Here is a 27,492-nt window from a genome sequence, read left to right as displayed (position 1 = left end):
AATGCGACTGAAACAACAAAACAATCCACATTTATGAAGAAGTCCACGTTTAAGAATATATATGTTATTTGATGTACCATTCAAAATGTTTTATACTGATTAATGCCATGAATACTTTTTTATAATACCAGTGACTTTGCAGATTTTGCAGATTTGTACAGATTTTGCCCCAGCATTGTCTATTCTTATTGAATCAGGTCACTGAATGGAAGTGTGAGACACACATTCAGCAGCTCGTAATAGCCTGAATATGTCTACAAGGCTTTTAACACACAAAATATATCTGTCGTCACTGTGTGCAGGCTATTATGTAGGTGTGTGAGAGTGTTTGCTTCCTGTTTCTGAGTCCACTGCGATGTCATTCACAGCTGCTTGTGGAGTATGGGTACAACTGCCAGTGCCGCGCCACAACCCGTTTCCGTAGCATCGCCACTTGAAAGTGTCCATGGCAACGGGATGGCGGACAGCAGGCAGTCTCTTAGCATGAGCTCCTTTCAGACAGTCAACATCCACAACAACAAGGCCAAGTCCATTATCACCAACAAGGTGGCACCTGTCGTCATCACGTAAGTCCCTCCCCCGAATCCATGTTCTCACAATTGGGTGTTAATCCTCTTTGATCACCGTATTGACATCCCCCACCCTCCAGCCGCAGTGTTTGCCCCTGTTATCATCTCATTTGTCGATCCAGGAATCAGCAGATACAGGATCAGACCTGGCAAATAGTAGCTGATAATTGAATTGACCTCTCTCACCGTCAAGTCTCTCTGTGAATGCGTTTTGTTTTGCAGGTATAATTGCAGACAGGAATTTCAGATTCACGATGACATCCTCAAGACCAATTACAAAGTGGGTCGGATATCGGACGCTATGCCTGAGCACTATCTGGTGCAGGTAAGGACAAAATACACGACTGCCTTCTTAGATATAAAAAAGCAGCACTCTTTCAGGCCAAAAGATGTCGAATCATCTCCGCTTTTCTTTTTGCCTGCCCTTTTTCACATTCACATGTCCAAATTGCATAGCGGCTCAGGAACATTGTCATGCGCTGTTTTATGATCTGGGGCAGCCATTGAGTAGGGAACGTTGTCACCCTCCTATCAGGGCTTTGATCTGCTCTGTCACCTCTGACGGGGCTGTTCAGGCATGCAGTGTTGTGTCAGCGTCGGCCTGCAGTTTCTGTTGGCACACAGATCAGCGCTTTCACCTGACCGCTCTGCAAAATTCACAAATGCTAATGAATGCCTGTCGGAAAGTTGGAAAGCATGTTTCAACATGTATTTGTCAATGCCATGCTCTCGAATGAATTCAACAGCCACACTGATGAAAGCTGCCTTGCTTACAGGGGCAGTACTTCATGGTCCAGGATGTGTACAGCAAGGCAGATGTCCTGAATACCACGGGCAGCTATGGGGCGCCCAACTTCCGCCAAGTCAAGGGATCGTACCCCCTGTACGGAATGGGTCAGCCGAGCCTGAATGGCTTCAAACAGGTCCTCCAGAGGCTCCAGGCACAAGGCCAAGAGGTCACTGTTTTATTCTTCTATTAGGGATGGGACGATATATCGAAATACATCGTGATACAAAAATGTGACAGTATTATTGTGGGGCAGAAAAATGAATTGTTATATGAGCTCCATTTTATTCTGCTGTAGTAATCACAAATGAGACAATTTCACAAGCTCTCCATCCAAATGATAGTATTTGCACTTTGTAATGACATTTTTAAATTGTTTACATTCTAGCAAGCCGATGCAATTGCTAGAAAGATTTTTGTCTCAGAAATAAACGTAATTCTGCACAGTCAGAACTTTTATTTATTACATTGTATCGTGGTTGTACTGAATTGTCGATCGAATCGTATCATTAGATAAGCAGATCGTCTCATCTCTATCTTCTATACATATTTATTTAGAGTATATTGGCAGAATTTGAGACAACCACACATAAGCTCACGTGAATTGCTCACAGGTTCATGGGTTAGGCTCTTTCTAGTAGTGTTGTCTGTAAATATTTGAGGAGTCAAGTGCTCAGTCTAGGCTGTGGGTGAGATGTAGAACTAAGCAAACAGAAAGTCGCGGTCATGCGGAGCAGTGGAAAATGAATCTATCTGCTTAGAGCAGCTAGAAAACTGACCGTAATTGAAATGAAATTGACAAAATTATACAGCAGCCCTCTCTAAATTCTTTACCCATACGGTACACATCATATGACAACAGAATGTTTCCAGTTGCTCTTGGAAGCGGCAAAGCTGGCAGAGGCAGCAGCCGGCCACTTTAAAAGGCTATTATTTAATTTCCATCTCCCCTATTTGTGCACACAGGAGGTTATATTCTTCTGTGTAAGAGAGGAGCCTGTGGTTTTCTTGCACAAGGAGGACAACTTTGTGCCGTACACCCCCAGGAGGAAGGAAAACCTACATGAGAACCTCCACGGGCTGGAAAAGGAGGAGCTGGTGGAGAGCCTGGAGCTGACCATCAGGAAGGAGGTGACGACACACACTTCCTCAGCGTCTCAAGCCTTTCAGCACGCACAATGTATGCCGGCATTAAAATGTCCCCCCCCCCTCCTCCTTCTCTTCCCCCCCACAGCTCCATGACTTTGCCAAGCTCAACGAAAACGTGTTCTACGTCTACAACGACATCGAGTACTTCAAAGACGAGCCGCAGAAGATGACGATCACGTGCGAGGAGGACATCCACGTGACCGAAGAGGTCTATAAGAGACCCATGTTCACCATGCCACTCTACAGGTTGTTTACATTGTGCCTTTATTAGCCCCGGCTCCTCGACTCTACCGGCAGTTTAGATAGGGCGGCATGTGGCTTCCCACTGCACTGTATATGCAGCGCAGGTTGTAAATAGTGCAGTGCTTGTTTGTGCAAAGAAGAGATTACAGCATCCTGTTTGCATTCAGATCAGCCGAGTCAGCTTTATTGAGATGTTGTGAGTCGCTCATGACATTTCCAGGGCAAGAGAATATGTTATTCCCCAAGCAGAGCGCTAAAACCTTTCTCTGAGCCGTTTGAAGTTTCAGACCCCCGGAAGGAAAGCAGTCGCACGTTTGAATATAGGTTCTGTGAAACTGCAGGCGATGCGTTTTTAGAGAAGGGCACATTCAGAATTAAAGATATAGAATAAATAAGATAAAAGATGGAGCAGCTTTCCACCGTGATTCTGATCTCTCCCATCATCCCTTGTGGACTGTTGGAGGAGCCCATGTTTCCGTCCAAGACTCATGAGATTAGCTAATACAACAACAGAGAGGGGCGAGCGCTCAGCTGTTGAGTCTTACTTGAGGTCAGCTCGATGTTTACATACAATGTGTCATGACCTACATATGGGCAATATTGACAAAATACAGGCGTCATTTTTTTTGTCTGAAGTGCAAACCTCGGTGACACTCTCTTGTATTGCAGGTACTACCGATTGCCACTACCAATGGAGGGAGCGCCCCTAGAGGAAGACTTTGATGCATTTGTTAACATACTCAGGGTAAGCTCATGTAAACACCATCTGTATTACACCAGTCATGGTACTAGTCCACCAATTGGTCCACCAATGAAATAGTACTTTGGCTGTGCTTTGCTGGGGATTAGGTTTATGCAGTTGCCACATTTATGATTTTGTTTTGATGTGCCATTAAAGATATTAATGGGTGGAATATTGTAGAGCATCTGGACTTTCTCATTGAAGTAGCTGGAAGGCCAAAGTAGCTTTTTTTTTTTTTTTTTTTTTAAACACATAGCCTTTTGAATCTATGTGTGCTATCAATCACCAATAACCATAATAGTTAGGAATATGACAGAAAACCTTGAGTCTGCAATCAGTTTGTGTCCGCTCCTTGGCGGTGGGGAATAGCCGGGGCCATCCGTTTTGTCTGGTTTCCATCTTGCCCTTCACTCACACAGGATGTGCCCCGTCTTTTCGTCTTGTTTTGCCCTTTTTTGGAGCTACTTCCCTAGCAGCAGCCTGTCCAGTTCCCTGTGGTTGGAAAGTGGTTCCTTTTTTTTTTTTTTTTTGAACAGTGTGGATCAGTGGTGTACTAAACCCTGCTGCACTCTTTCTCCCTCTCTCTCACTCTCTGTCTCTTCACCACTCTCAGTTATGGCCGTGTTATTCTGGAGTCTTCCTTGTTGAAGGAATTCAGGCATGGCAGGCCATATTTGCCCGTGCAGTGATAACTTCCTGGACGTTCCCTTACTTCCCGTTTCAGTGGTTGAAACGGGGCTGAAGTTCAAACCACAGTTTCCCTGTATTCAACTTAGATATTTCCAAAATTCAGACTAAGGATAATACAGTTGTGAATCTTTTTTGGTTTGGTAATCTCACCTCCTCTTTAGGATCTGTTACCAAATGTTGTTGAATTCCATGGCCATATTGTGTAATGGGATGCTTGTGCATTGTAAGGCTGTAAGTAACCATGGTAGTAACATATTACCACCTTAGTAATATTACAGTGTTTACCTCTTTTAGGTTCTTCACAGTAGGGCTGGGCAATATGGCCAAATTCAATATCACAATACTCGTACATGATTTCTATATTGATACATAATGATATCTGCTAATATGCAAAATCACATTTTAAATTGATGTTCATCACATTGAACTGCATGGTAATATAAAATACAATGAAACTCATTTTGTATTGTGTATCACGATACCTTGTTACTATTTCATCATGATACGACTGAAAGACGATAAACGATTATATTGAATTGTAATCCTCCCTCCTCCCCCTCTTTGTGTTGTGTTTTCCAGGAGAGCCCCAGCTTGTCTCTGGGCCAGGACGCGTCCCGGCAGCTGCCCGCCCTGCTCTTCAGCTGCCAGGTGGGGGTCGGCCGCACCAACCTGGCCATGATCCTGGGCACGCTGGTCATGAACCGTCTGAAGGGCACATCGCAACAGCCGCCACAGTAAGAACTCAGCATCTTGGCACCAAATTCACCTGGAAAACTGGACTTGAAGCAGGGCGAATAGCAGAGGAATAGATAGGAGCTGACTCTGTTTGCCTTATTTTGCAGAGTTGAGGAGGCTGCAGCTCCAGAGCCCAAACCACTGTTCCAGGTCATCCAGACTCTGATCAACAAGCTGCCCAATGGACAGGAGGTCATGGAAGAGGTAAAGGAGATCAACTACGGCATCACACCTGACTTAAGGAAAATGTATACAGGGCGTCTGCAGGTCCTTAATAAGTCTTCAAATGTCTGAATTCATGTTATTTAAACTCATGGCATTGAAAGGTCTGGAATACGGTTAAATAAAGCATTTAAGTATGAAATTCACTTTTAGAGGTCCTATAAATGTTACTGCTTCTTGGTCCATTGTTTTTCCAGTGAGAGTTCAGCCAGGTCATGCAGATCTGACTATATTCTTATAGGTCTGGTTTTCATTTTCACCTTTACTCCCAATTGCCAACTTGGTCTTATATTTCATTCTAACTGGCATTAAAAAGGTCCGATACGGTATAAAAGTTTAACTTGTCGAAACTTGCAAGGCTTACAGTTGATCATGTCCTTCCTTTCATTTTCACTTATATCTGATAGGTTGACCAAGCTATCGCCCTGTGTTCAGAAATGCACAACATCAAAGAAGCAATATACGAGAACAAGAGCAAGCTGGAGGGGATCGGAGAAGATTATAAAATTCAGGTTGGTGATATTCTATCTGCCGGCAGTGATGTAGCAGCGAAATAATCTATTGTGCTGACAGCATCACATAATGTCACTTCACAGGCAGCACCTTGCGCCTCAGATGGTTCTTGATTTGAAAGGCTATCGCTGCTCAGCCCATATTCTGCTGCACAAGGCTAAAAAAAAAAAGTTGAAAAAAGTCCTTTTCAACTTGGGTACAGAGAGATGTGGAGAGATGATGGAGGACATGTGTAACAGATAACATTAGAAAGCTGAATGGCACCACCCAATGGCTCATATTTAATAAAGTAATAAGGTATTTTAAAAAGGCTATGAGCGCTGGGAACACTGCTCACAAGTTGTCTACTGCCAGAGAACAGTTTACTGCCTTTATATTTATAGATGGGCTGTATTATAATTAATTCATAGCATTCTTTTCTCTGATCAGGAGATCAGTGGGATCTTGTCTACGAGACATTTGTGCAGGTTTAGTTGAGTTGTTTAACTTAACATATTAAGAGAAAGAGGAAAAACTGTCTTTGCTTTAAACCCCTCTGTACTCTCCAACTTTTGATAAATTGAAATTTTCCCTTAATAATGCCTTTTACAAAAAACACTAGAAATACTAGTTGCCTACTATGTGCAGACATTGATTTTTTTTTTTACATGTTTCAGGGAAGCAGTACCAAAGACTACTTTCTTCACAGAACGATGCAGAGCTTGGAGCGCTATTTCTACTTGATTGTGTTCAACTCTTACCTTCATGAACAGGTAAAAGCATTTTGTGTTTTTTCCAGCCTCAGTCTCTTAACCAATAGGAGTGAATATTCTTCAAAATCGAACATATGCTATGAAAATAATAGAGTTGTAACTCTATGTTTTGTGCACCTGTGTGTTCTGCAGTATCCTCTCGCCTTTGTGTCCAACTTCAGCCAGTGGATGTGCTGCCATCCGTGGCTGTACAGGTTACTGGCCTGCATGGACCTGTCAGAGCTGTCCGCCCCGGCTGACCTGGTCACCAGAGGAGCCCGGGTCCTGGTGAGACACCCCACCCCACACACACACACACACACACACACACACACACACACACACACACACAAACAAATGTGTTTTTTCCCCTCATGATAATGTGTATGAATATTGATTGATGGAGTAATTCATTTCAGTGTCATGCAGTCAGCGTGCTCAGTCCACATGAGTTTACAAGACTAATCCATACATCATATTGTGAAATGTGTGTATAACAAATACATTCCTAATCAAGCTCAGGGTTTATGCATACAAAGCATGTGGCTGTTTAGCTCAGGCTTTACAGATAATGTTTGACACATGGAATCCATCTTTTCTGAAAGATATCCAATATCATTCCTAATCTTTTTACATAATTGTCTAATCATCTCTGTCTACAGATGCACTGTGTATTATGCATGCAGTGTGTAATTAGATGTGTTTGTGCAGGTTGCTGATGAGTACTTAGCTCCAGACGTACTCAGCACAATGAAGGAGATGAAGGTGGCCAACTTCAGACGCGTGCCCAAGATGCCTGTTTATGGAATGGCTCAGCCGACATCAGAGGTGCTGCTAACTGGCATCAGATTCCCTCATATCTAGATATGAATACAAATACTCTGAGTCTATACTGATAAGGACCTACGTAATCACATAAATCCTGAACAAAATCATGTCATTCAGGAGAGATTGCAGCCTGCTATGGATTGTTTATTTTATATAACTGAAAGACTATAATTGCCATTCAGAAGAGAGTGTTTGTCATGCTAAGTAGTTATTTTTTTTGGTGTGGGAATGTAATTTTCTATATAGTTTGTAAGTAGTCTTTGAGTTCCACATCCACCTGATGATATTTCTGATCATCATAAATATGCATCCCCACAGTCATGAATAATTATGAGAATACAAGTAGACTGAATGACAATGATGATCCTGAGGAGACTGAGTAGACCTAACTCACCTGCCCACCTTAGGATGCTCGAGTCGGAGTTCTAGCTACTGCCATCTAAGCTTAACCTTACTGTGTGCAGGCTACCGGTGCAGTGCTGGCCCACCTGACGGATGAGAAGAGGAAGCATGGCCATATGCTGTGGGTCAACCTGCAGGAGGAGCTGGTGCTAGAAGGCAATGGCCAGGTTTTCACACCCAGGGAGCCTTCTTGTCTGGATCAGCACATTTCTGTCCCGTCATCTGACCCAGAGCTAATAGAGGTAAACAGATGATGAGAATCTCAGATGTTGAGGTTTTTTTTAGCCTGAAATGCACTAGTGCAGTCAGAGAGATGAACAGGAGTAGCATGAGATACTATCAAAAGCTTTAGAAATCGCTCTAGCTTCGGGGCGTTGAGGTGAAAGTGGTTTCATGTCCCTTCCCGCCCTGCAGAAACTGGAGACGTCCCTGAAGGAGGAGATCCTGCGAGCCCAGAAGTGGCTGGAGGTGACGCTGGAGCAGGAGAAGCAGATGAAGATGTTCAAGAGTTGCCTGAGCGTGCAGGAGATCTTCAACCAGCACAAAAGCTCTCACCAGGGCCTCGTCTACAAACGCATCCCTCTGCCTGACTGCAGCGCGCCCACAGAGGAGGTAACGACATGCAGAAACACACAAGCGCACAGTATCACAAGCAAGAGAGTTGTCTTGATGAAGAGGGTTTAATGGTAGCTTCTATCTAGAGGCACTGCAGTGGCTGGGTGTAATGCAGAGGGGTCATGATTAAGCATTGTGCTCCCTCTAGTGGTTTGGAGTGTCTAAGTGATTATTCAACTCACAATAACAATCACAGTCTTGCACTGTTCTGTAACCACCCATTTTGCCTTTTACCATTTTCTTCATCATTGTAGTTGAATATACTCCATTTTGCTGTTTCACTGTTATTTTTGTTCAGTTTGAATCTGTGTAAAAAATGTAAAGAATGTGTTAAAGATTTGATATCACAGGAATGATTGTTTTCCATATTATATACACATAACATTTAATCAATGAAAAAACTAGAAATATTATCATAGTTTCATTAAGACAAGCACATTTGATATATGCGTGTGTTTGCACATTTGTGTGTGTCCTTATCCTCAGGACTTTGACAGGCTGATGGAGGCCATGAAGAGTGCCTTGGCTGAGGACTCGCACTCAGCCTTCGTTTTCAATTGCTCCAATGGCAAGGGCAGGACCACTACCGCCATGGTCATCGCTTCTCTCACACTCTGGCACTTTAACGTAAGAGGCTGTCCGGAATGTTCCCCGTGTGCACCAAGGCCTTCAGTGTTTCAGTACTGATTTACTCAAATCAAACTCAGATCAAATGTGCCTGTTGTTATGTTTTGTTCATCCAAAATAACATGAAAACCGGTGTGTTCTGCCTACAGGGTTTTCCTGAGTTCGGTGATGACGAGATAGTGAGTGTTCCTGATGCCAAGTACACAAAGGGAGAATTTGAGGTATGTAACATGCAGTGTTTCTCTCTATTTTGTCAAGTATTTAAAGCGATAATTCCTGAGATTCTTGTTTTTTGGGGGTTTCTTTGGCTTCCCAGAGATCAGCTGTCAATCAAACAGTGTGTCCAGGCATGACGTCTTTTTCCTTGGATTTTCTGTTGCAGTTTGAGTTTCTGTAGGTGGCGCTCCTCTCTTTGTCTGTTCAGCCATGGTGGCTATCGCTGCTCATGCTAACCTGGTTCTTCTTCTGTTGATTCCAAACCAACCGCTATTGCTGCTGCTGGAAACATAAAACGCATCACTTCATGTGCAACAGAGGATTTTTCCAGGACCTACCAGACACCGGGTGTTTAGAACAGCAACTGTTAAAGCTTTCATGAACTGGCTATAGGTTGAATCACTATTGTGTTATAGCAGTGGGTAAGAGAGTAGCAAAACGGAGATGCATTTATAAGAAATTGTCACAGCTTGTTACTTAAATGCAGGAGATGTGTGTGACTTATTTCTGTTAATTTCCAGTAGCACAGCAATTGTAAAGTTGCCTTTCATGCCATTCAGTTCAACTGTGACATGACATCTCCAGTGAAACCCATCACCCATTGGTTGTTCCAAACCAAACTACAGTACATGTAGCTGTAAAACTGTATGTTGGAGAAATCTACAGCGCTTTTAATGTCTAAAGTTTTAACTCTCCACCTGTAATCGAAGTCTTGAGAAGGGCCGCTGTAGCCAAACAACCCCAGAAGCCATAGCCTTTCTCTCCTTGTTACAATAACGCCTCAGAATGGGAGGCTTTGGACGTTTTCTCGCACTGTGTTGTGACGGTGAATCAGTGGTTGGTCGAACCTGCCGGGCTTGTCTTTAGCACTGTAAACACGGGCACAGTGAAAGGCAGTGCGCTCTGCAGGCTCACAATAGCGCATGCCAATCACAGCAACCCGGCTAGTGGAGTTTCTGGGATACACAGAGTCGTTGCTACGGAAACCCTGCTTGGCTCCAATTCAGCCTTTGAAGGATGTGTGATGTTGTCATCCCCATTGCCTTATCTGCCAAAATAGGTGTTGCTATGGCTGCAAGCTACAAAGCATTGTATAATGTGGGATCTGGTATAGTGTTAGATATTCCTCTGAGGAAAGGATGATCAAGGGATAAACATATCCTATTGATATATCAGCAGGTAAAACTAAATGACTCATTTGTTCGGTCAACCAGCTGCTGTCAGTGACGTCCACTTTTCCTCTCACGCTGGTCTCGATACTATAATTGGGTTAACCTTCCATAAACATCAGATTGTGGGGTTTGTCCTGAGGACAGTGGTGAGGCTGCATGCTGATGTCAGGCTGCTTGGCAGGCTGGGCTGACACACATACTGAATGAGGAAATAGGGTCTTGCCTGGAGGCCTGTTCTGTCCCCTGCCCCCGCTCTCGCCCCTGCCCGGTCGCCTGCCTGCTTGTCGGCTTAGTTACCCAGCTGCCTGGCTACCACCATCGTTAGTATCTAAGGCAAGGGAAATGGGCCGGCTGCAGTGGGGCCACCAACAGCGTTTTGTAAGCTCCATCTCATGGCTCGTTATGGATTGATGCAGCAGATTGCCACACAGTGTTGTGGTATTTTTATCATACACACATGCACATGGGGGTCATTCCCATTTCACCAGCATGCCAATACACACACACACACACACACACACACCATTGTGCATTCCAATTAGGTCACGAATGACAGACTTTACCGCTCTAATCAGCTGGGTGTTGACACGATCAACAGGCTTCACAAGATTTTGCATGGCTTTTTGATGAATGTTAACACAACATTTATTTGATTTTGATTCCTATAGTACAACACTTCACATTTAGGCATGGCATGATGGCAGAGCCTGATGTTGCTATTGGACTGACTGTGTGTTTGTTGTGCCGGTGTCCAGGTAGTGATGCAGCTGGTGCGTCTGCTGCCCGACGGCCACAGGATGAAGAGGGAGGTGGACATGGCCCTTGACTCGGTCAGCGAGACCATGACCCCCATGCACTACCACCTGAGAGAGATCATCATCTGCACATACAGACAGGTACTGTCAGAGGACAAATCTTCCTACAGTAGTCATTATTGACCGAACCCTGACATACATCACACCCACTTGACTTGAAGTGGATTTCAAACACAAGTGGCACTTTACACACTGACATTGAGAACAGTAAAGCAAAACAGATTCAAATAATAACACTAGTAAAATCATATAAGCAGGCAAGAAGAACTAATACAAGTGCGCTTCAGAGTAGAACCACAGTAGCACCATCCAGTCACAGTAAATAGAACAGTGTAGAAGGGAAGTTTGTGTATTTTAGGGCCACCTTGTGAGTTGGTACCTTTACCTTTTTATTAAATGCAAATTCACAATGTAGATGAGTATTCCAAACCTGGGCCAGTAATTGCAAATATAGGACAAGATATTTAGTGTCAAAAAGCATAAACAATCACAAGGGAGTATTTAAAGTATGCTTTTCTATGATTGATAACTTCCTGGACACTATCTGAATTGTTGTGTTTTGGTATCATTCTCACAGCAGTTTAAAATGAAAATTATTTACGAATACAAACAATCATTTCTAAATTTGTAGGCTTCATGCAGAGACACAAGCAGCATGTCAGCATCTATTTAGGTGGACACTTCCATATGAGTCCCATAGATGGCGTCAAGAACTTGTTGTAAGCTTTCTAGCCACAGTTTGGACCCAAGGGACATATGAATGAGAGCGATCCAATGCAATGTAGGCACAAATTACTAGCTGTGGAGCTGCAGACTGAGCAGAAGGAACTGAGGTGCAACACGATAAGTTATCTCACGGCTCAACTCAATGAAATTCACTGGGGTGGTAAATGCTTTGAAATGGAAAAGTGTGTACGAATAGGGCTGTAGAAGAAGTGATTACTTGAGGGATTTTGAGATTTGACTTTGGCTTGTGAACACAGTGCTGTCCGAGGTATAATCAGTATCAAATAGCATACAGGTTTCAATTACTGCAGTTGCTACATGTAATGAATGTACAAAATATTAGAAACACTTACTCTTTTCATGAAGTACACTGATAAGGTGAATCCAGGTGAATCCCTTACTGATTTCCCTAATTAAATCTGTACTAGTCACAAAGAAATGCAGATAAAGAGAAACAGACGGGTTGGAGGATGATATTTAAGCTCTGAGACAATTTGAAATGTGGATTGTGCAAAAGCTCAATATCAGGAAGATATCCCTAATATTTAGCACATGCAGTGTAACGAATATGATACAAACAGGTCAAATAGTGGGTTGTGAAGATTGCAAGGTGTTCCCTCTGTCCTGTCTCTCCTGAAGCTGTGGCGTCTATAGAACCAAGGCTCTGTTTTAGCCATTTGTAATGCAGACTATAATCAATGTGCTTCTGTGCACCATCAGCCATGCTCATGGTGCTGGAGGTACCCAGCCCCGTCTCCACAATATCAATGGGCCTCATTGTCTTATTCTCTCTCTCTCTCTCTCTCTCTCTCTCTCCCCCCCCCCCCCCCCCCCCCCCTCTCTCTCTGTGTCTCATTTAGTTTATCTGCTGTTCGGTATTATGTCTTTCTCTTGCTCCAATTTGTCACCTCTTAATCTTAATCAATACTTCATAACAGGTTTTAACAGCTGTGTGTCCCTCATGACTTCGCTGATCCCAGTAGTAAATCCCCTGGCATCAGGTCGCCCTTTCCCTCCAGGGAACATTTGTGATCAATTCACTTTCAAATCAATGAATTCAGGAAGTGCATTTTCATCTTTATCCAATCAGTACCATGTTAACTGCAAATTAATGATTTCTATTTGAAATGGTGTGAGGTAAAAGCGCGTGACCTCAACCCCGTCCCAGAGTGTAACCCTGCTATGAGCCCGTGCGTGGAGGACCTCAGGTTGGCACCGTGTTCCCTCTTGGCCTTTCCCTCCTCCATGAGCCGGCGGGGCCAGGTGATAAACAGTGCCAGATGTTGCTAGAACCCCGGCAACCAGCAGCAGAAGAGCGGGGCAGAAAAAAAAAGGGGGGGGGGGGGGAAGAGAGGGGCAGAGGGGAAAACTTCTCCCTAACCACCTTCATTCCCACTCTCTCCTCACGTAGTCTTCCCCGCCTCGCTTCCTCTCAAAGTCCCCTCCTCCCCGACGGCGGTTGGAAAATGTGTCTTTGATAGAGAAAAATGTATTTACACCGGGACCCGAACCGTCCGCGAGCTCCCCGAGGGGGCCTGTGGGTGTGGGGGGGGGGAGGGAGAGGGGGAGGGGCAGGGGGAGGGGGTCAAGTCTGCTCAGAAAAGGCTTCATGAAGGGCCTGTAAATCCCCGCTGCCCGACCAGGCGTGACGCTGCGTTACAGACTGCGTCCTCCGCCGCCAGCGGGACGTCCAGTTCCAACACACACTCGCTCAGCCAGTTACACCTCATAACATTCCCCCGGCAGCGGGGCCAACGCTGCAGAGAGGCCGCTTCCTCTCTCCTCTCTTCCGCCTCCTCCTCCTCCTCCTCCGTCCTCCTCGTCTTTTTTTTTTTTTTTTCCCTCGTCCTTTTTTTTTTTTTTTTTTCCCCTTTGTCAAGTCAGCGTGAGGTAGAGAATCGCCCCGAGCGCTCGGCACACACCGTTGTTTGCTCAGATAACCTCTCCCGCTGTTTGCTCTCCTTCAGCGAGGCTTTGTAGTTCTTTACAGGTGTGCTGTGGTTGCGTTCAGCATGAGAAACAGGCGGCTGGGATTTATTTGGTGATAATTGCAAAGGATTTGGAGGCGAGCGGGGAATCTGATTCTACAAGATGTGAAAACTTGTTGCTAAATACACTCTCATCTCCTCGATCTCTTCATCTATTTGTTCCCCCCCCCCCTATTGCCGCCCCCCACCACACTCCGTTCATCTTCATTTCTCCAGCCTCCACTCCCTCATCCTTCCTTTTTGCTGTGTCCCGTGTCTAATCCCCCACTTCCACAGATACATATATTTCTAGACACGTGTGTTGAGTATGTCTTTTAGCCCTAGGATGCCTGGTGTTGCCTTCCAGACCACCTGGTTGGGCGTGGCATGGCCTGGTCTGATTTTAGCCTGACCCCAGCAGCTTGCTCATGGACTTTATTCTCCTCTTAATGCATGCAACCATGATTATTCAACATTGCACACTTCCACCCAGCAGGCCACATCAAAAGGTTATGAAAGCCTATCAAAAACCGCGGGTGAAATGGAAATTTTAGGCAATCTCAGAAACCCGACTCCTATTCCTTTTTGTTGAGTGAGTGAGATTGTGAGGGCTTCTGCTGTATCGCTTTTTTCACAATCCTAATTTCTTGTCTCATCTCTCAACACGCTCTTGAATTTGAGTGTAGCAGCACCACATTACTAGACGCTATTACAACTATTGCTGAGAATAAATGAGTTCTCTTCTCCCACGTGCTGAAAGGGCAAACTAGAAAGCACGGCGCTGGAGTGAATGACCGCGAAGCATACTGTGTGTACGTGTGTCCAAAGAAAGGCCCTCATGGTTTGGACGGGGCAGTGGAAAAATATTTTCAGAAAGGGGAGAATGCTGTGAGCAGGTTTTCTGAGGAAAGGTAACGGACGTCTTCAGGAAGGCAGGGGGAGGAACTGAGCCAAATACTCGAGGGTTTAGGGGGTTGAGGAGACCACCGCAACACTGGCAGCCAGATGACTTTTTACAAAGAAACAGGAACAAGGGATTAGAAAGAATTGAACAAATGACAGAGAGAGAGAGAAGAGAGGTGGAACGGTAAGAGGCAGACAAGCTGGAGGGGTCAGTGAACCATACTGGCCAATTTGGAACTGGCATTTAGCAGCTTTGCGTCCTTATCTCAGACTCATGGTCATTTCGCTTGAGGATCCTCTGTATTTACAGTTCTCCTCTCAATTAGGATGACCGCTTGACATAAGTGGGCCAATTACAAGGTGGGGATCTGTGACGGCCAAAGGAAATATTGGCATAAAAAAGGAGCCCACCTGAAGCAGAGACAGGTCCTTCTCGGCTGAAGTGCGGGTTGGCCTCGCAGCCTCTGAAAAGAGCCTCTCAGTCAGATCCAGCACAGGCTGGACGGGGAGGAAAGGGGGGAGCCAGGGGTTGTTGTTTTTATTCCTAATTCCCAGCCTCTCACATGCCACTGCCAATAGCAATATTTGCAGCAGCTGTCTACGAAATGACTTATTTTGACCAAATCGCATCGCCAGGTTCTCGAAATCACATTTGAGCAGGTGCAACCAGGTGAACTATTTGGATGCGGCTAACACAGCCGTCTGTTCACAAATAGTCCAGACAGTAGGGATTTGTGTTATAGCCCACTGTGCTCTTAACCTTGAGCCTAAGCAGTTTATGAGCAGTAGTCTTGTGTGTGTGTGTTTAGGGGGGGTACACAGGGATAAATAAAGCATCCCCAGGGACTTCCCGGAGGGGTTTGGTGAGGCAGGGGGGATACGCAGCTGCTCTAGCCAGTTGCTATTCAGGAGCATATTTATTTTAAGGGAGTTTCCACAGCTGTAAGTGACTTCAAATGGAACTCGGTTAATACATCTAGTGAGTGTTTCAATTCCCAACTGATGTCTTGCATGACATGATCCATTAGGTGGCTGCCACTTTCAGCTGTAGCTTTTCTGCTGAAATAATACATTTCTGGGGGTGAGTGATTATGTGCCTTGTTTACAAATTGCAAAGAATAGCTGTGAATTTGCAGCAAATACTATCTTAGAGGCTCTGATTCAGAGTCGGTGCATGCAAGTCATGCATCTTCATCGCTCAGCCAAGACTAAAACAACACCAGACCAATCATTGTGTTCTGAGTCTTGCTACGCGCGTTCGTACCACAGAGTTGGGACGATGCAGGGGAGAATGTTTACATTACTCTGCTCTCACGCCTGCCCAGTGGGTTCCAGGTTTCTGACATAAGTAAGTTTTTGCAGATTGGTGCACTCAACGGGCAAGTCACATTTCCATTAAGAGAAACACTTGCCTTTCATTTTGAGAAATTGAAAAGTCTCTTGGCCTTCAGAGAAGCATGATGTAGAATGATCAAATAGGCTTAAAAGCTGTGCTACATGCCGGGGAACGCCTGTTTTTTGGGGGGGGATTCACAATTTTGTGAATAATTTCCCACTATGTGCTTTTATCTGCTTTTATTCAGCTTCATTGGTAGTCCATTGACAGCTGTCATAATTCTATTTAATGAGGACCTTTGTCACTGCAGTGCTTATACTGTTGACACTATTGACATCTCATCAGCTTCAATGTTTCTAGTCAGTTTAAATTGATTGTTACTGCTACTTGTGCTTTTACAGTTCCATTAATTTCAACTGCTACAAGATACAGCAGTCACTAACAATATGTCAAAAAAAGGTCACATCCGCAATGCAGTTGCGCAGTGTACGCATATAACCATCAACCATAAACATTGCATGCCTCCACACAGTAAGCAAAAATTGGTTAGAACAACAAGTGTGTTTTAGAACTCCTTTTCAATGTACTGTGCATCCCACACACATGAAAATCTGGAGTAAGAAAACAGAAAGGAAAAAAAAGCAAAGCAGTATAAAACCACAGGGATTTTTTTTAGCCTGTGTGACTCTGCAGTTATCATAGCTCATTCTACACCCTGCCTGCAAGGGATCAAGCTTTCATGCTCTGCCTCTCCCTACATGCTGATCACTTTAGAAGTCGTTATGAGCATGCCTGTGTCTATCCCCTTTGCCCCGGAATAACTGAACTGCCCTGGCCTGGCCCTTGCCCTGACCTCCCTCGTCTCCCCCACCCCCTCTTAACCAATGGCCCCAGGACGGCGCTGTGGACCTCACTGGGCACTGCACAGAAGGGCTTGCGATTTCCTGCCCCCACACACTAAACCTATCATTGCCCCAGGCCCGGAGACCAGGAATAACAACATTTAAAACCATGCTTGAGTGTTTAAGCATGCCCCCGGTAGCTGTGGTCGTGGTATCTGACGGATTCTGCAAAGCCCCAATCCATTTCACCCAAAAAAAAAAAAAAAATGTTCACTCTTTGCCTTAGCTTTCACACTAGCTAGCTTCCAACACTGAACAAATGCCTAAGGGAATACAATCCCAACGGCCAAGTGGCTCAAATGCCAACCATTTGGGATATGCAAAAGTCGTGACTGGGTTGAGTTGCTCCAGGAATTACGCTTTCACAATGTCCCAGTGGGGAAGCCGTGTTTCATACGTGAGGACAGTTGAGCAACAGATGAAACTCGTGTTAACGACACCATAACCACTTCCTAAGTGCCAGCACCTGAAACAGTCAGCAAGGAACATTCAGACCTGGCTTGTCAAATGTGTTTTTCTCTTCCACAGTGACAGCTTACAATATAGCAAAGTTGAGCTGCTTTCAATTTATATTCTTAATTGAATTCTTTTGGGTAATAATTGAAAATGTAATGGCAGATTGCTGAAACATTCTGTGGCGAAAATGTGTAACATTATTTGTTAATATAAAATAAAAATTAGTTCAACGCCTACAACCATTCCATAGTTTACCATAGGGACACTGTGGGACTGCAGATATCAGGCTTAAGAGAAAATGAACCAACGTCATGGTGCTCACAGCAGCTTTGTGGTTCCCTCACAAGAAAAGACTAGCGTGACCATCAATACATTTACCAGCTGTCAGCCACCAGCATTAATCAGAAATTTAATTAGCAGCCTGTAGCACAAAATTGATCAGAGGGCATCAAGCAAGGTTTCGAAATATCGACTCTGACTAGTGGTAGCTTGCACACATGGCATTGTAATGCTACAGTGTCGGGTTTGCAAGGTATTTAGATAGCTCTGTAAATGATTGATTCACAGTGAGAGTCTCCATTTGCTCCGTTGCCAGGCATGTGCATGTACAGTATTTACCGTAATATATGTGGTTAATGTGGGCAGATATTCCAGTCTCTGTGTAGACTAAGTTGATGAGCCCAGTCTCCTCCTGCGGCTTTTGTAATCTGCGCTCACCAGACGTGTGATGTAGATGTTTTGCTGTCTAAATTCTCTAGTTCTATGCCTAAGAAATAGGTGTGACAATTCATTATACTGTATATTACTTTAATGGTTTCCCGTGTTTCTATGTATTTATTAATTATTGTGTTGGACCCTATTGGTGTAAGTGCTGGCTAGTGCTGTTTCATATTCAGTCTAAATGTTTTGAGCCTAGATAAATGGATACATTATGAATTTTACATCTGCTGAAAAGAATAGATCAGATCTATTTTTTGTGATCATAATCTACGAGACTTTGCTTGTGATGATGTCACTGACAAAGTATTTGAATTCTGTCTCAACCACGAGCTGCATTTTCACATTCATTCTTAAGCCCTGGTTAGATAGACATATTGGTTGATGGCAGATCTGCGTATATATGAATTGACACAGCTGGTTTCTCAACCCCCCTTCAACCCCAACTTCATGATTTCATCAGCGCGGCGACTGGAAAAAGGGAGACAGAGGTTTGGAATCTGTAGAAACCATTAACGTAAAGGCATCTCCATCCCCTCTCCTGACTGGCTGCTACATGGCTCCTGTGTTCCTTTAAAAAGCAGCCTTGGGCACCACCATGATCCATAAAGATCAGTCCTGCAGCTTGAGGCCAGATGATATATAACTTTGATTACTTCACTACTGGCCGACAGGGCTGGCTGGCAGACTGGATGGATGGATGGGTTCTTAAAAAATGGCAGTGCGTTCGAAAAACAGCCTCAGTGTGAATTAAATATATGTTGACTGGGCTGGTGCATATGTATACTTTATGTGTATTATAAGACATTTTTTAGGCTGCATATGTGTGCATATAAAGTAGTGTATATGAATATGTAAGTAGTAAGTATGTGTGTGTCTCCTTTCCAGACATCCCTATGTCTGGGGGATGAATACGCTGTCAGTCTGCTGAGGATTACCAAGGTTTTGATGATAATAATAATAATAATAATAATAATAATAATAATAATAATAATAATAATAACAAAGTTTCAAAGTGCTTTATCACGAATAAAACGGCAAGAAAAAAAGATACAGAAAATGCAATCATACAGTAGCAGAGGCAAAAAAGCAGTACTATAATGTATGTAACTATAATGCTAGCAGTTAAAAGTAACTCTATAAAAATTAGTTTTCAGTTGTGTCTCAGTGTCTTTAAAGAAGATAGAGAGTTAGCTACTCCAATTTCCTCAGGTAAATTGTTCCAACATTTAGAGGCCCTGATGGCAAATGCTCAATCACCTTTTGAATTCAGTCTAGACTTGAGAACAGTCAAGAGAGCTTGCTTGCTTTAACAAGAATCTAACAGGCCCGTGACATTACATTTTTTTGATTGTGACAAGAATACAGGACGTTCCAGTAGTCATTACAAGATTAAATAAAAGCACAAATAACTTTTTCCAAGTCAGAAAAGGATAGAAATTGCCTATGTTTTTAGTTCATTTCTTAACTAAACAACTCTTTGGACTCAAGTTCAGACCAGATTAAAAAATGACTGGTTTCTGGTGGTCGGTTTGATATTGCTTGTCAAATTGTCAAAGACTTTCATGAATTTTACAAGTAGCATTTGGTGGGCCAAATATAACACTGTAGCTGCTAGCAAACGTATTAGAAAACAACCTCAGATTTATCATTAAGTTGAAAAAAAGCTTTGAGACATACAACATTTAATATCAGCTACAGGCAAATACAGCCTTGCATCATCAGCAAAGCAATGAAAACAAATATTGTGTCCATGAATTATATGAATAAGTGGGAGCACATAGAGAACAAAATGGGGCCCAGAATAGAGACTTGAGGTACTCCACAACTTGTCCAGAGGGGGATATAGAGTTACCCATCCCAATGGAGAACTGTCTATCTGAAAGATATGATGTAAAACAATTGAGAGCTGTATCCGTAATTCCAACAAAGTCTCCAAGATGATCAATCAGGATGTTATGATCAGCTGTGTCAAAAGCAGCGCTTTCCAGTTCAAGCAGAACTGGAATGGAACATTCACCAGCATCTGCTGCTAGAAGATCATTTGTAACTCAAAATAAAGCAGTTTCTGTGCTGTGTTTAGAACAAAATCCAGAGTGGAATTTTTCAGATAAATAATTTCTGCTCATGTAGTCAGTTAATTGATTGTAAACGACTTCCTCCAGTACCTTAGACAGTTTGGAAATAGTGGAGTGGAATTTGGATCTATAATAACTTAGAATGGAAGGGTCCAGACTAGGCTTTTTAAGAAGAGGCTGGAGGAGTGCACATTTGAAATAAGAAGGTACACAGCTGTTTGCCACTGAGCTGTTTATAATTAAGAGAATATTAGCACACACAGTAACACTGACCTCTTTTAAGAGTTGAGTGGGTATTATATCCAGAGAACACGAGATGAGACACAGTGTGGAAAAGTGTTTCAGCTAACATTTGCTAGAAGGCACTTAGGGAAGCGTTTAAGTGGTGGAAAACCCAGGTCAGGAGGTGGTGTCTGATATCTTCTATTTCAATTCTTTGGTAAAAAAAATAAATAATCAAAAACTCACATTCCTAAGGAGAATTATCCATATTACTAGCCAGTGAAGCATTTACTATTTGATCAATATGATATGGTACAAATTAGAATTGTAGGATGATGGTGGCTTTCGATAATAAGAATAGAGAGGAACTTTTCTCTGGCAATCATAACTGTGGTGTTAAAGGAATCCATTCCTTCATACGTACATTAAAAACATTTAGTTTCTACTCCTCCATCATCGTTCAGCTTATCTGCACTCATCTTTTAATAGCACAGGCGTGTTCATCCAACCAAGGAAAACTGTTGGATTTTTTTCTGTTGGTTTATCTAATGTCAGCTATATTTAATGTAGCCAAGCAAATGGAATTGAAATTCTCCACTGGATTTTCGGAATGATAGAATCAGTACCCAGGTGATTAACAATGTTTTCAATTTTCCTTGCAGTGGAACAGTTAATCGTATTAGCCTGGAAATTCAGGGATGAAATCGTTATTGTATTTTTGATACACCAACAAACCTACAATAAGCTGTTTATTATTAACGTCTAGTCAAGTCAATTTTATTTATATAGCACATTTCATACACAGGTAAGCTCAATGTGCTTCACATTAAAAGACAAAAATAGTGACAATAAACAGATAGAAGAAAATAAATACTATAATAATAATAAAAAAATACTCTACATAAATAAAATACCCAGCACTCACCCACACACAGACTACAGCAGAACCACACAAAGGCATACACAAACTATCAAAGGCCTGAGAAAAGGTTTTTAAAGGTTAACATTATGGACTCAAAAGATAAGAAACCCACAAATAACTCAGGGTGACATTTAAAGTTAATCCCATGGATGACCGCCTCCATGAGCCTCTCTCTGCCCATGCCTCCACCTTGGGTACTGAGTCTGGGTATGGTAAAGTCAGAGAAAGTAGGGTGCGCTCCTAAAGTCTGTGCCGGTTCGCCGCTTTGTGCCGGGTGGGAGTGGTTTCCACCCCATTTAAAACCGGCACATGGCCCGAAGTTGCGGCGCTCTTACCTATCTGAAAGTTTGGCAAAGTCGGCGAAGGGTACGCGTGTAAGAATGGAGAGTGATGACGGGTAGGTACAATGAGTTTGATACCAAAACACAAGTGTTATTATGCGTGTTTCCATTACTTTGTTTAGAAATAAGAAATGTTTGTCTTCCTCCATTATCATTTTTTTTAGTATAGCAGAGGTGCTGCCGGCTATAAGATTATGCTCCATTTAAACAATTAGGCTACTAGAGAATAGTAGCCAATGCAGCAATACTATAGTAAGCGGCGCACCGGGTTACTCTCCAGTGAAGCAGTTCCCTCCACCCTTGCCACTGCGTAATCACTAGCGTACTGGCACAGGGTTTTGGAGCGCACCCTTAGATGGAATAGCTTAATTTAGGTAGGAAAATTCATTAGAGTTTAACCATGTGTCAGTCAACATAAGGAAATTAAGACTGTAAGAATAGATCAAATCCTTACAGATGCAAGTGATCTAACACTGAGGAGACCAAACTTGACATAAAGGGCCAAATCTTGATCTAAATGACTATGATTACATGGACATGATTATGGACCACAGACGGCATGTGTACCTTAGGTTGTTTTAGACAAAGGAGTTCACATGCTGAGCACATCTTGGTGGATCACAAACAGGGGTTTAAAAGGGCCAGAGACTGAGTCAGAGTTTGAGTTTACTCTCCTGCTCGCCTGTCTGTCTCCCTGATTTGTGTCTCCTTGCGCTGGAGCCAGGTATTTTTTCCACACTTCCAGAGCCGTGCTGTAGGCCTTGTGGATGGAGGCTGCTTTATCCCATTCATGACATTTATAAAGGAGAGGAACATGTACTGATTAAGGATGAGCTACAGCGTACTCTTCTTGGCCGGAATAGACATGTAAAAAAAATCACACAATGGATCAGAAGGATCCAGTATAAATTTATTACCCGAGTATTCAATTACAGCATACAAACTGACATATGATATTGCTTCCATTCAATGTTACTGCGCATGTCCACAGTGTATATACTTATGTAGTGTATGACATCCTTATGAGCTTATCCCTACGATTGATTACCCAATTAAGAAAAAATTGTATCAACAGCTAAAGACAGTGAACAATGTACTTTTCCGTATGACCTTTATAAGTGGCTCAGGCTGTGAGACATGACCCTCAAATGAACTGCAGTGTGCTACAGAACACAGCCTGCCCTTTCAAACATTACAAGCACTGATTTTTCAATATGAATGCCTATTTGATCTTACAACATAGACAATCTCATAGTATGTCTTTCCACAAGACCCCAGATCAATGATCCTCAAATGTGTGATGTTGATCATATATGAAGTATGCTCTAGCTAGCCTGAACATTTTGAAATGTGTTTCATTATCTATCAAGATAGGTATTGTCACTCGGTGTTGCCCCAGACTCTCTCTGAAACTTTTTACGAGCAGCGGTTACATAATAGAGCTGTGCTTATTGATAGGAAGTGGTAAAAGTGGACTAGGTGTTGCTCAAGATGGCATGTTACTCATGAACAGGAAATTAAAGAGACAAAGGAAAGGCTGGCTCAGGTTGTTCCCTTTCTCTCTTATAGCTATGTGATTCCAGCTTTTGATTAAAACTCGCTTGAATGGGGCCTTGAAGGTGAGGAGGTGATGCAATAAACGGAGGGGAGGATAGTGGTATAGTGTGCATTAACTGAGATTGAATATAATTTGGTGCACCATGGCTGTAAGAGCACCAATATTACATTTTCAGAGAGAACGACAAAACAACAAAAAATATAATGAAGAATTGTATCTTGCTTTATCTTGTCAGAATATATAGCTTTGTCAGTGCTTGTGTTGAAAATAATACATTTATAATGAAATCAATTCTCAGTATTTCCACAGATATGAGTAGAAACACTAAATGGTTTGGGTCCAGTAAATGAACCTACCTGAAAACTGAAAACTGGTATGATAAGCCCTATACTTGGCTTTTGAGGTGTCTCTCTCTGCATTAAAGTAAAGCAGCTATGTGCAGCCTGCCTCTCCACAGCAGACAGGTTGGGGTTTGGGTTGGGATTGGGGTGGGAGGTATTCTGTCCGGAGTCTGATGAATGGCTGCTTGTGCAAACCTGGGTGGGAAGGGCCAATATGGAGGAACTCGGATTGGCCTTTTTACCTCGGCAACCCCATCGGCTGGTAATTGGCACCATATGTCAAGCAGACAGACCTCTCTATAGTGTGCACGTCTCAGTTCGGTCCTCGGCCATATTAGCCCACAGAAAGGTCGGCCCTCAACATTTGCCCGCCTCCGCTCAAAGACTGCAAAAATGCTGCTCCCTCCTTGTCCTTCCTTGTAGCCTTGTTAAGTTTCTTTATAGATGAGTCATACTTCATGAATTTTCATTGGGATCTTTTGAAAAATAGATAAGTACGGTAAATGTATATGTACAAGAAATTTCACATCATTCAGTGCAAAATCTGAAAATTTGATTATCAGTAAAGTGAAGTTTATTGAAGTTAGAAAGGCCAATTAAATGTAAAATGTATAGTATTTCTGCTTCTGAATGGTAGTGAGTGAACAGCCACGAGCGGGCCGAGGCTGTGTTTTTGCTTTTGTTTGAAGGCCCTCCTTCCACGTCGAGGTCAGTTCAAAAATTTGTTTTTGCCTCGCTTATCTGCCAAGAACACACTTCGCAAATTATAATTTGAGACTTTATTAGTAATCGGCAGGTTGTTCTGGTACATTCGGCATGTATATAATCCTCCAAACAGCTTGAATTTTAACGAAGCGGCTTGTCTTAATCTTGAGTGTGCCGTGCTCAAATCCTTGTCTGTGTAGGTGGATGTAGGAAAGATCGGAGCTGGACACATGTTGTTTTGAAGTCATGCAGAAATTTAATGATGCTTTAGAGGAATCCATTACTTTTTCCTGCTGTATCCACACACGCACACACACACACTAGCCCTGTTGCTAGGAGTTCTGTGGCTGTGTGTCAAGGCATCGGCACATGGGAACTTGGACTGTTCTGCTCATATGCGCATGAACACCATGTTCTTCCCCTAGTGGCAAGATATATTGTGTGCATGCTTAAGATACTTGGATAGCCAACAGATTTGGTTTGGTCAGTTTCATGCACACGAAAAAATGCATGATGCCACAAGGATGAATTTTCTTCTGAAATTTAAAAGGAAATTAAACTTAATGGAAAAAAGTTCTTACATAAACTAAGTCTGTGCTTAGCCTGTGCCTATGCCTTCAGCAGTTGCTTTGTCACATCTGCCCTTAATACAAGCGAGCTTAAACCCTTAAGATTTGATGCGACTCGCACACAAACATGCATTGCAACACTCAGGCGTTATTTTTCCAAACCACCAAATCCAGTTATAAAATTGAAGAATCCGTGCAGATCGAGAGCATGAACACCGTCTCAGATTGACTCTACTGCAACCATCGAAACCCAATTTCTCTAATAACTATATTGAAGAGGCACAGATAAGGGCTCTTTCCATTTGTGTCTTCAGCATAAGTGCTCCCTTCTCTCCTGAGTGTTTGTGGAGCGATAAAATACTTTTCTCCTCTTCTCTCACTTCCACATTGTCCTCACGCGGAACGCTGTTCAGCCAGCCAGCATTCCTGGACTCCCTCAACAATGGTATGTGGTCCGTGTTTGGCCAGCCTCCCACCTTGCACAGGACATAGCAGAGCTGAGGACATTCATAATCACACCTCAACAGCTGGCAGAGTTATGGCTTTCACCTTTGACATTGAACAAGGACTGACCAGTCACCTCCTTTGTTCTGAAAGGCCAGGCTAGATGGAGAGGATGCCGCAGTTCCCACCGTTTCACTGTCCGCACCTCGGACTCAAAAAAAACAGTCTTTCATTTCATCAAGGGGTAAAACTCAGGTGTACATTTTTGAATAATTTATCTGTTGCTTGACTGAATATTTATGCAAATTTGTCCACCTGCGGAAATACGATAAGCAATTTTCAGTCGACAGTCAACCATGTCAGCGTGTAGGAAATTGTGTACATGATTTGAAGTAACATGCTCTAACTGTGCATGCAGCTTGTCGGGGGGGGGGGATGCTGGGGGGATGGGGGGGATGCTGGGAAAACAAATATGATTATCAGCGTGCTACAGAACAGACTTTAAAAATGCAAATCCTCCCTCATGCGCTGCTTTCAAGCCCCTCTTCCCTCACATGGAATGGAAGGAATTCAGTCTGCTCCTTCTCCACGTCTTCCCCAACATTGTTTTTGTGAGCGAGTCGGTGGGAGCGCACGTGAGGCCGCCCGCACCGCCCGTGCGCTCCCGTGCATGCGGACAGTCGCAGTGTGACAGAGGGAACCCCTGTTGGAATCGGCAGAGCACACCGCGTTACATAAATTCACACTATAGCAGCGGTCAACACGACAAGACAAACCCCACATGCCCTGGTCAGCTCGGGTCAGCACACTTGACTAAGGCTTACTACTTCCCACTTCCTGCCCACTTTGTTTTCTGTGTTTTTTTTCCCCCCTTAATTTGTATTTTGGAGGCATTTTTCAAACGGTTACATAATTCACAGATGGAGTTGATGGCACAGACTAGAGAATATGCCTGTGGTTTCTTTGCCTCTTGTTCAGCGCATGAACATTCACAGTGTTTGAACATGAAGTTGGTTTATGAATCTTTTGCAAATTCTGATAGGAGTATAGTTTAGCAAAGATGCATGTTCTTTGTCTTTTGAGTCAATGAACCACTTCCTAATTTACAGCTATGAAGACATGCAGCGATGACCAGTCATTAGATGTTAGACACACCTTCAGAAATATGTGAGCTGGGACAGTATGTTTGTGTATGTGTTCCTGCTGTGATTGAGGTATGTCAGTGCAGAATAAGGGTTTTGCGGTTTGAGGAGGTGTGAATTGTGCAATCTTGCCAACTGATCTGAGCTCTGTGTGCGTGTGCGTGTGTGTGTGTGTGTGTGTGTGTGTTATGAGTTGGGTGTCTGGCCGTGGCCCCTGCACAGATGGCTGCCAGGCTTTGGCACTGTGGATTTCCAGGCTAAGAGAGTTGAAAGGGTGTGCATAGCGCTGAAAGCCCCCTGGGAGTGCAGGGTGCACAGGGTGATCAGGTTCACCAGCATTCACCTGCTCTTCAATGGACTCAACTGCCGGGCACCAGGCCACTTGTTTGGAAAAAGTGAGGTGTGTGTGTGTGTGTGTGTGTGTGTGTGTGAGCGCTTCCGTTGTTCCACTCTGCGCCCCCGGAGAGCCCAGAGACAACCGTCTGCACATCGTTTCCTTGCCTCGGTGTAGTTTCTCCTCCGCTCTGCTGCAGATGCTTGGAAAACTAGGATCCCACCGCCGCTGTTTGGAAACGGACAGGAAACCCCACTCACTCCCTCTCGCTCTCTGTTGCGTCATTCAGCTGTGGAATGATCGCATTATGGTGCACTGTGCACATTTCAAATTACCCCGACTGCCAGCCCACCTACTTAGAGAGGCATGCTAGACTTTCATTATTCTCCACGCAGCCCGGAAAATGTCCTTAATATATTTCCCTGATAGGCTGCAGACTGTGAGCAGATAACCTATAAAAGCGTTATCATCCATTGAGAAGGGAGACCTCCAGCAGTCCAGATACTCATTATGGTACAGATAATGATCTGCTGCCTAAGGATCTGGTTGACCGCATATGGTTCATTGAGCCAGACTGTATTCCCCCCTGCCTGCTTCTCTGTCGTACCCCCAACTGCCATCCCATCACCAGCCCCCCCCCCCCCCCCCAACACACACGCATTGACACACAGCTGGATGGCAGACCTTGCCGGATGAGTCCAGGGTGACCTCAAGGCCCAAAGCAATCAAGGCCGCCACGGGGGGGAAAAATGAAAAAAGGAAAGCATCCGGAC

General features: G+C 43.6%; 1 protein-coding gene across 1 annotated transcript in view; it reads left to right on the top strand.

Annotated features, from left to right (window-relative positions):
• Positions 1–27,492, top strand: part of pald1a (phosphatase domain containing paladin 1a) — a 42,045-nt gene that overhangs the window by 1,297 nt on the left and 13,256 nt on the right. The window contains exons 2-18 of the mRNA XM_071523422.1: positions 369–566; positions 792–894; positions 1,346–1,525; positions 2,323–2,487; positions 2,591–2,751; positions 3,418–3,493; positions 4,760–4,914; positions 5,023–5,119; positions 5,545–5,649; positions 6,307–6,402; positions 6,535–6,669; positions 7,093–7,209; positions 7,674–7,853; positions 8,026–8,223; positions 8,713–8,853; positions 9,003–9,074; positions 10,997–11,137. Coding sequence (XP_071379523.1) covers positions 369–566; positions 792–894; positions 1,346–1,525; positions 2,323–2,487; positions 2,591–2,751; positions 3,418–3,493; positions 4,760–4,914; positions 5,023–5,119; positions 5,545–5,649; positions 6,307–6,402; positions 6,535–6,669; positions 7,093–7,209; positions 7,674–7,853; positions 8,026–8,223; positions 8,713–8,853; positions 9,003–9,074; positions 10,997–11,137 — 2,320 coding nt within the window. The remainder of the gene's footprint in view (positions 1–368; positions 567–791; positions 895–1,345; positions 1,526–2,322; positions 2,488–2,590; positions 2,752–3,417; positions 3,494–4,759; positions 4,915–5,022; positions 5,120–5,544; positions 5,650–6,306; positions 6,403–6,534; positions 6,670–7,092; positions 7,210–7,673; positions 7,854–8,025; positions 8,224–8,712; positions 8,854–9,002; positions 9,075–10,996; positions 11,138–27,492) is intronic.

Source organism: Centroberyx affinis, unplaced genomic scaffold (genome assembly GCF_046629955.1).
Source record: "Centroberyx affinis isolate AG114_WGS23_722 - 3 ecotype Tasmania unplaced genomic scaffold, CSIRO-AGI_Caff_v1 ptg001088l_1, whole genome shotgun sequence".
Taxonomy (NCBI): domain Eukaryota; kingdom Metazoa; phylum Chordata; class Actinopteri; order Beryciformes; family Berycidae; genus Centroberyx; species Centroberyx affinis.
This window is presented reverse-complemented; position numbering and strand designations above follow the sequence as displayed.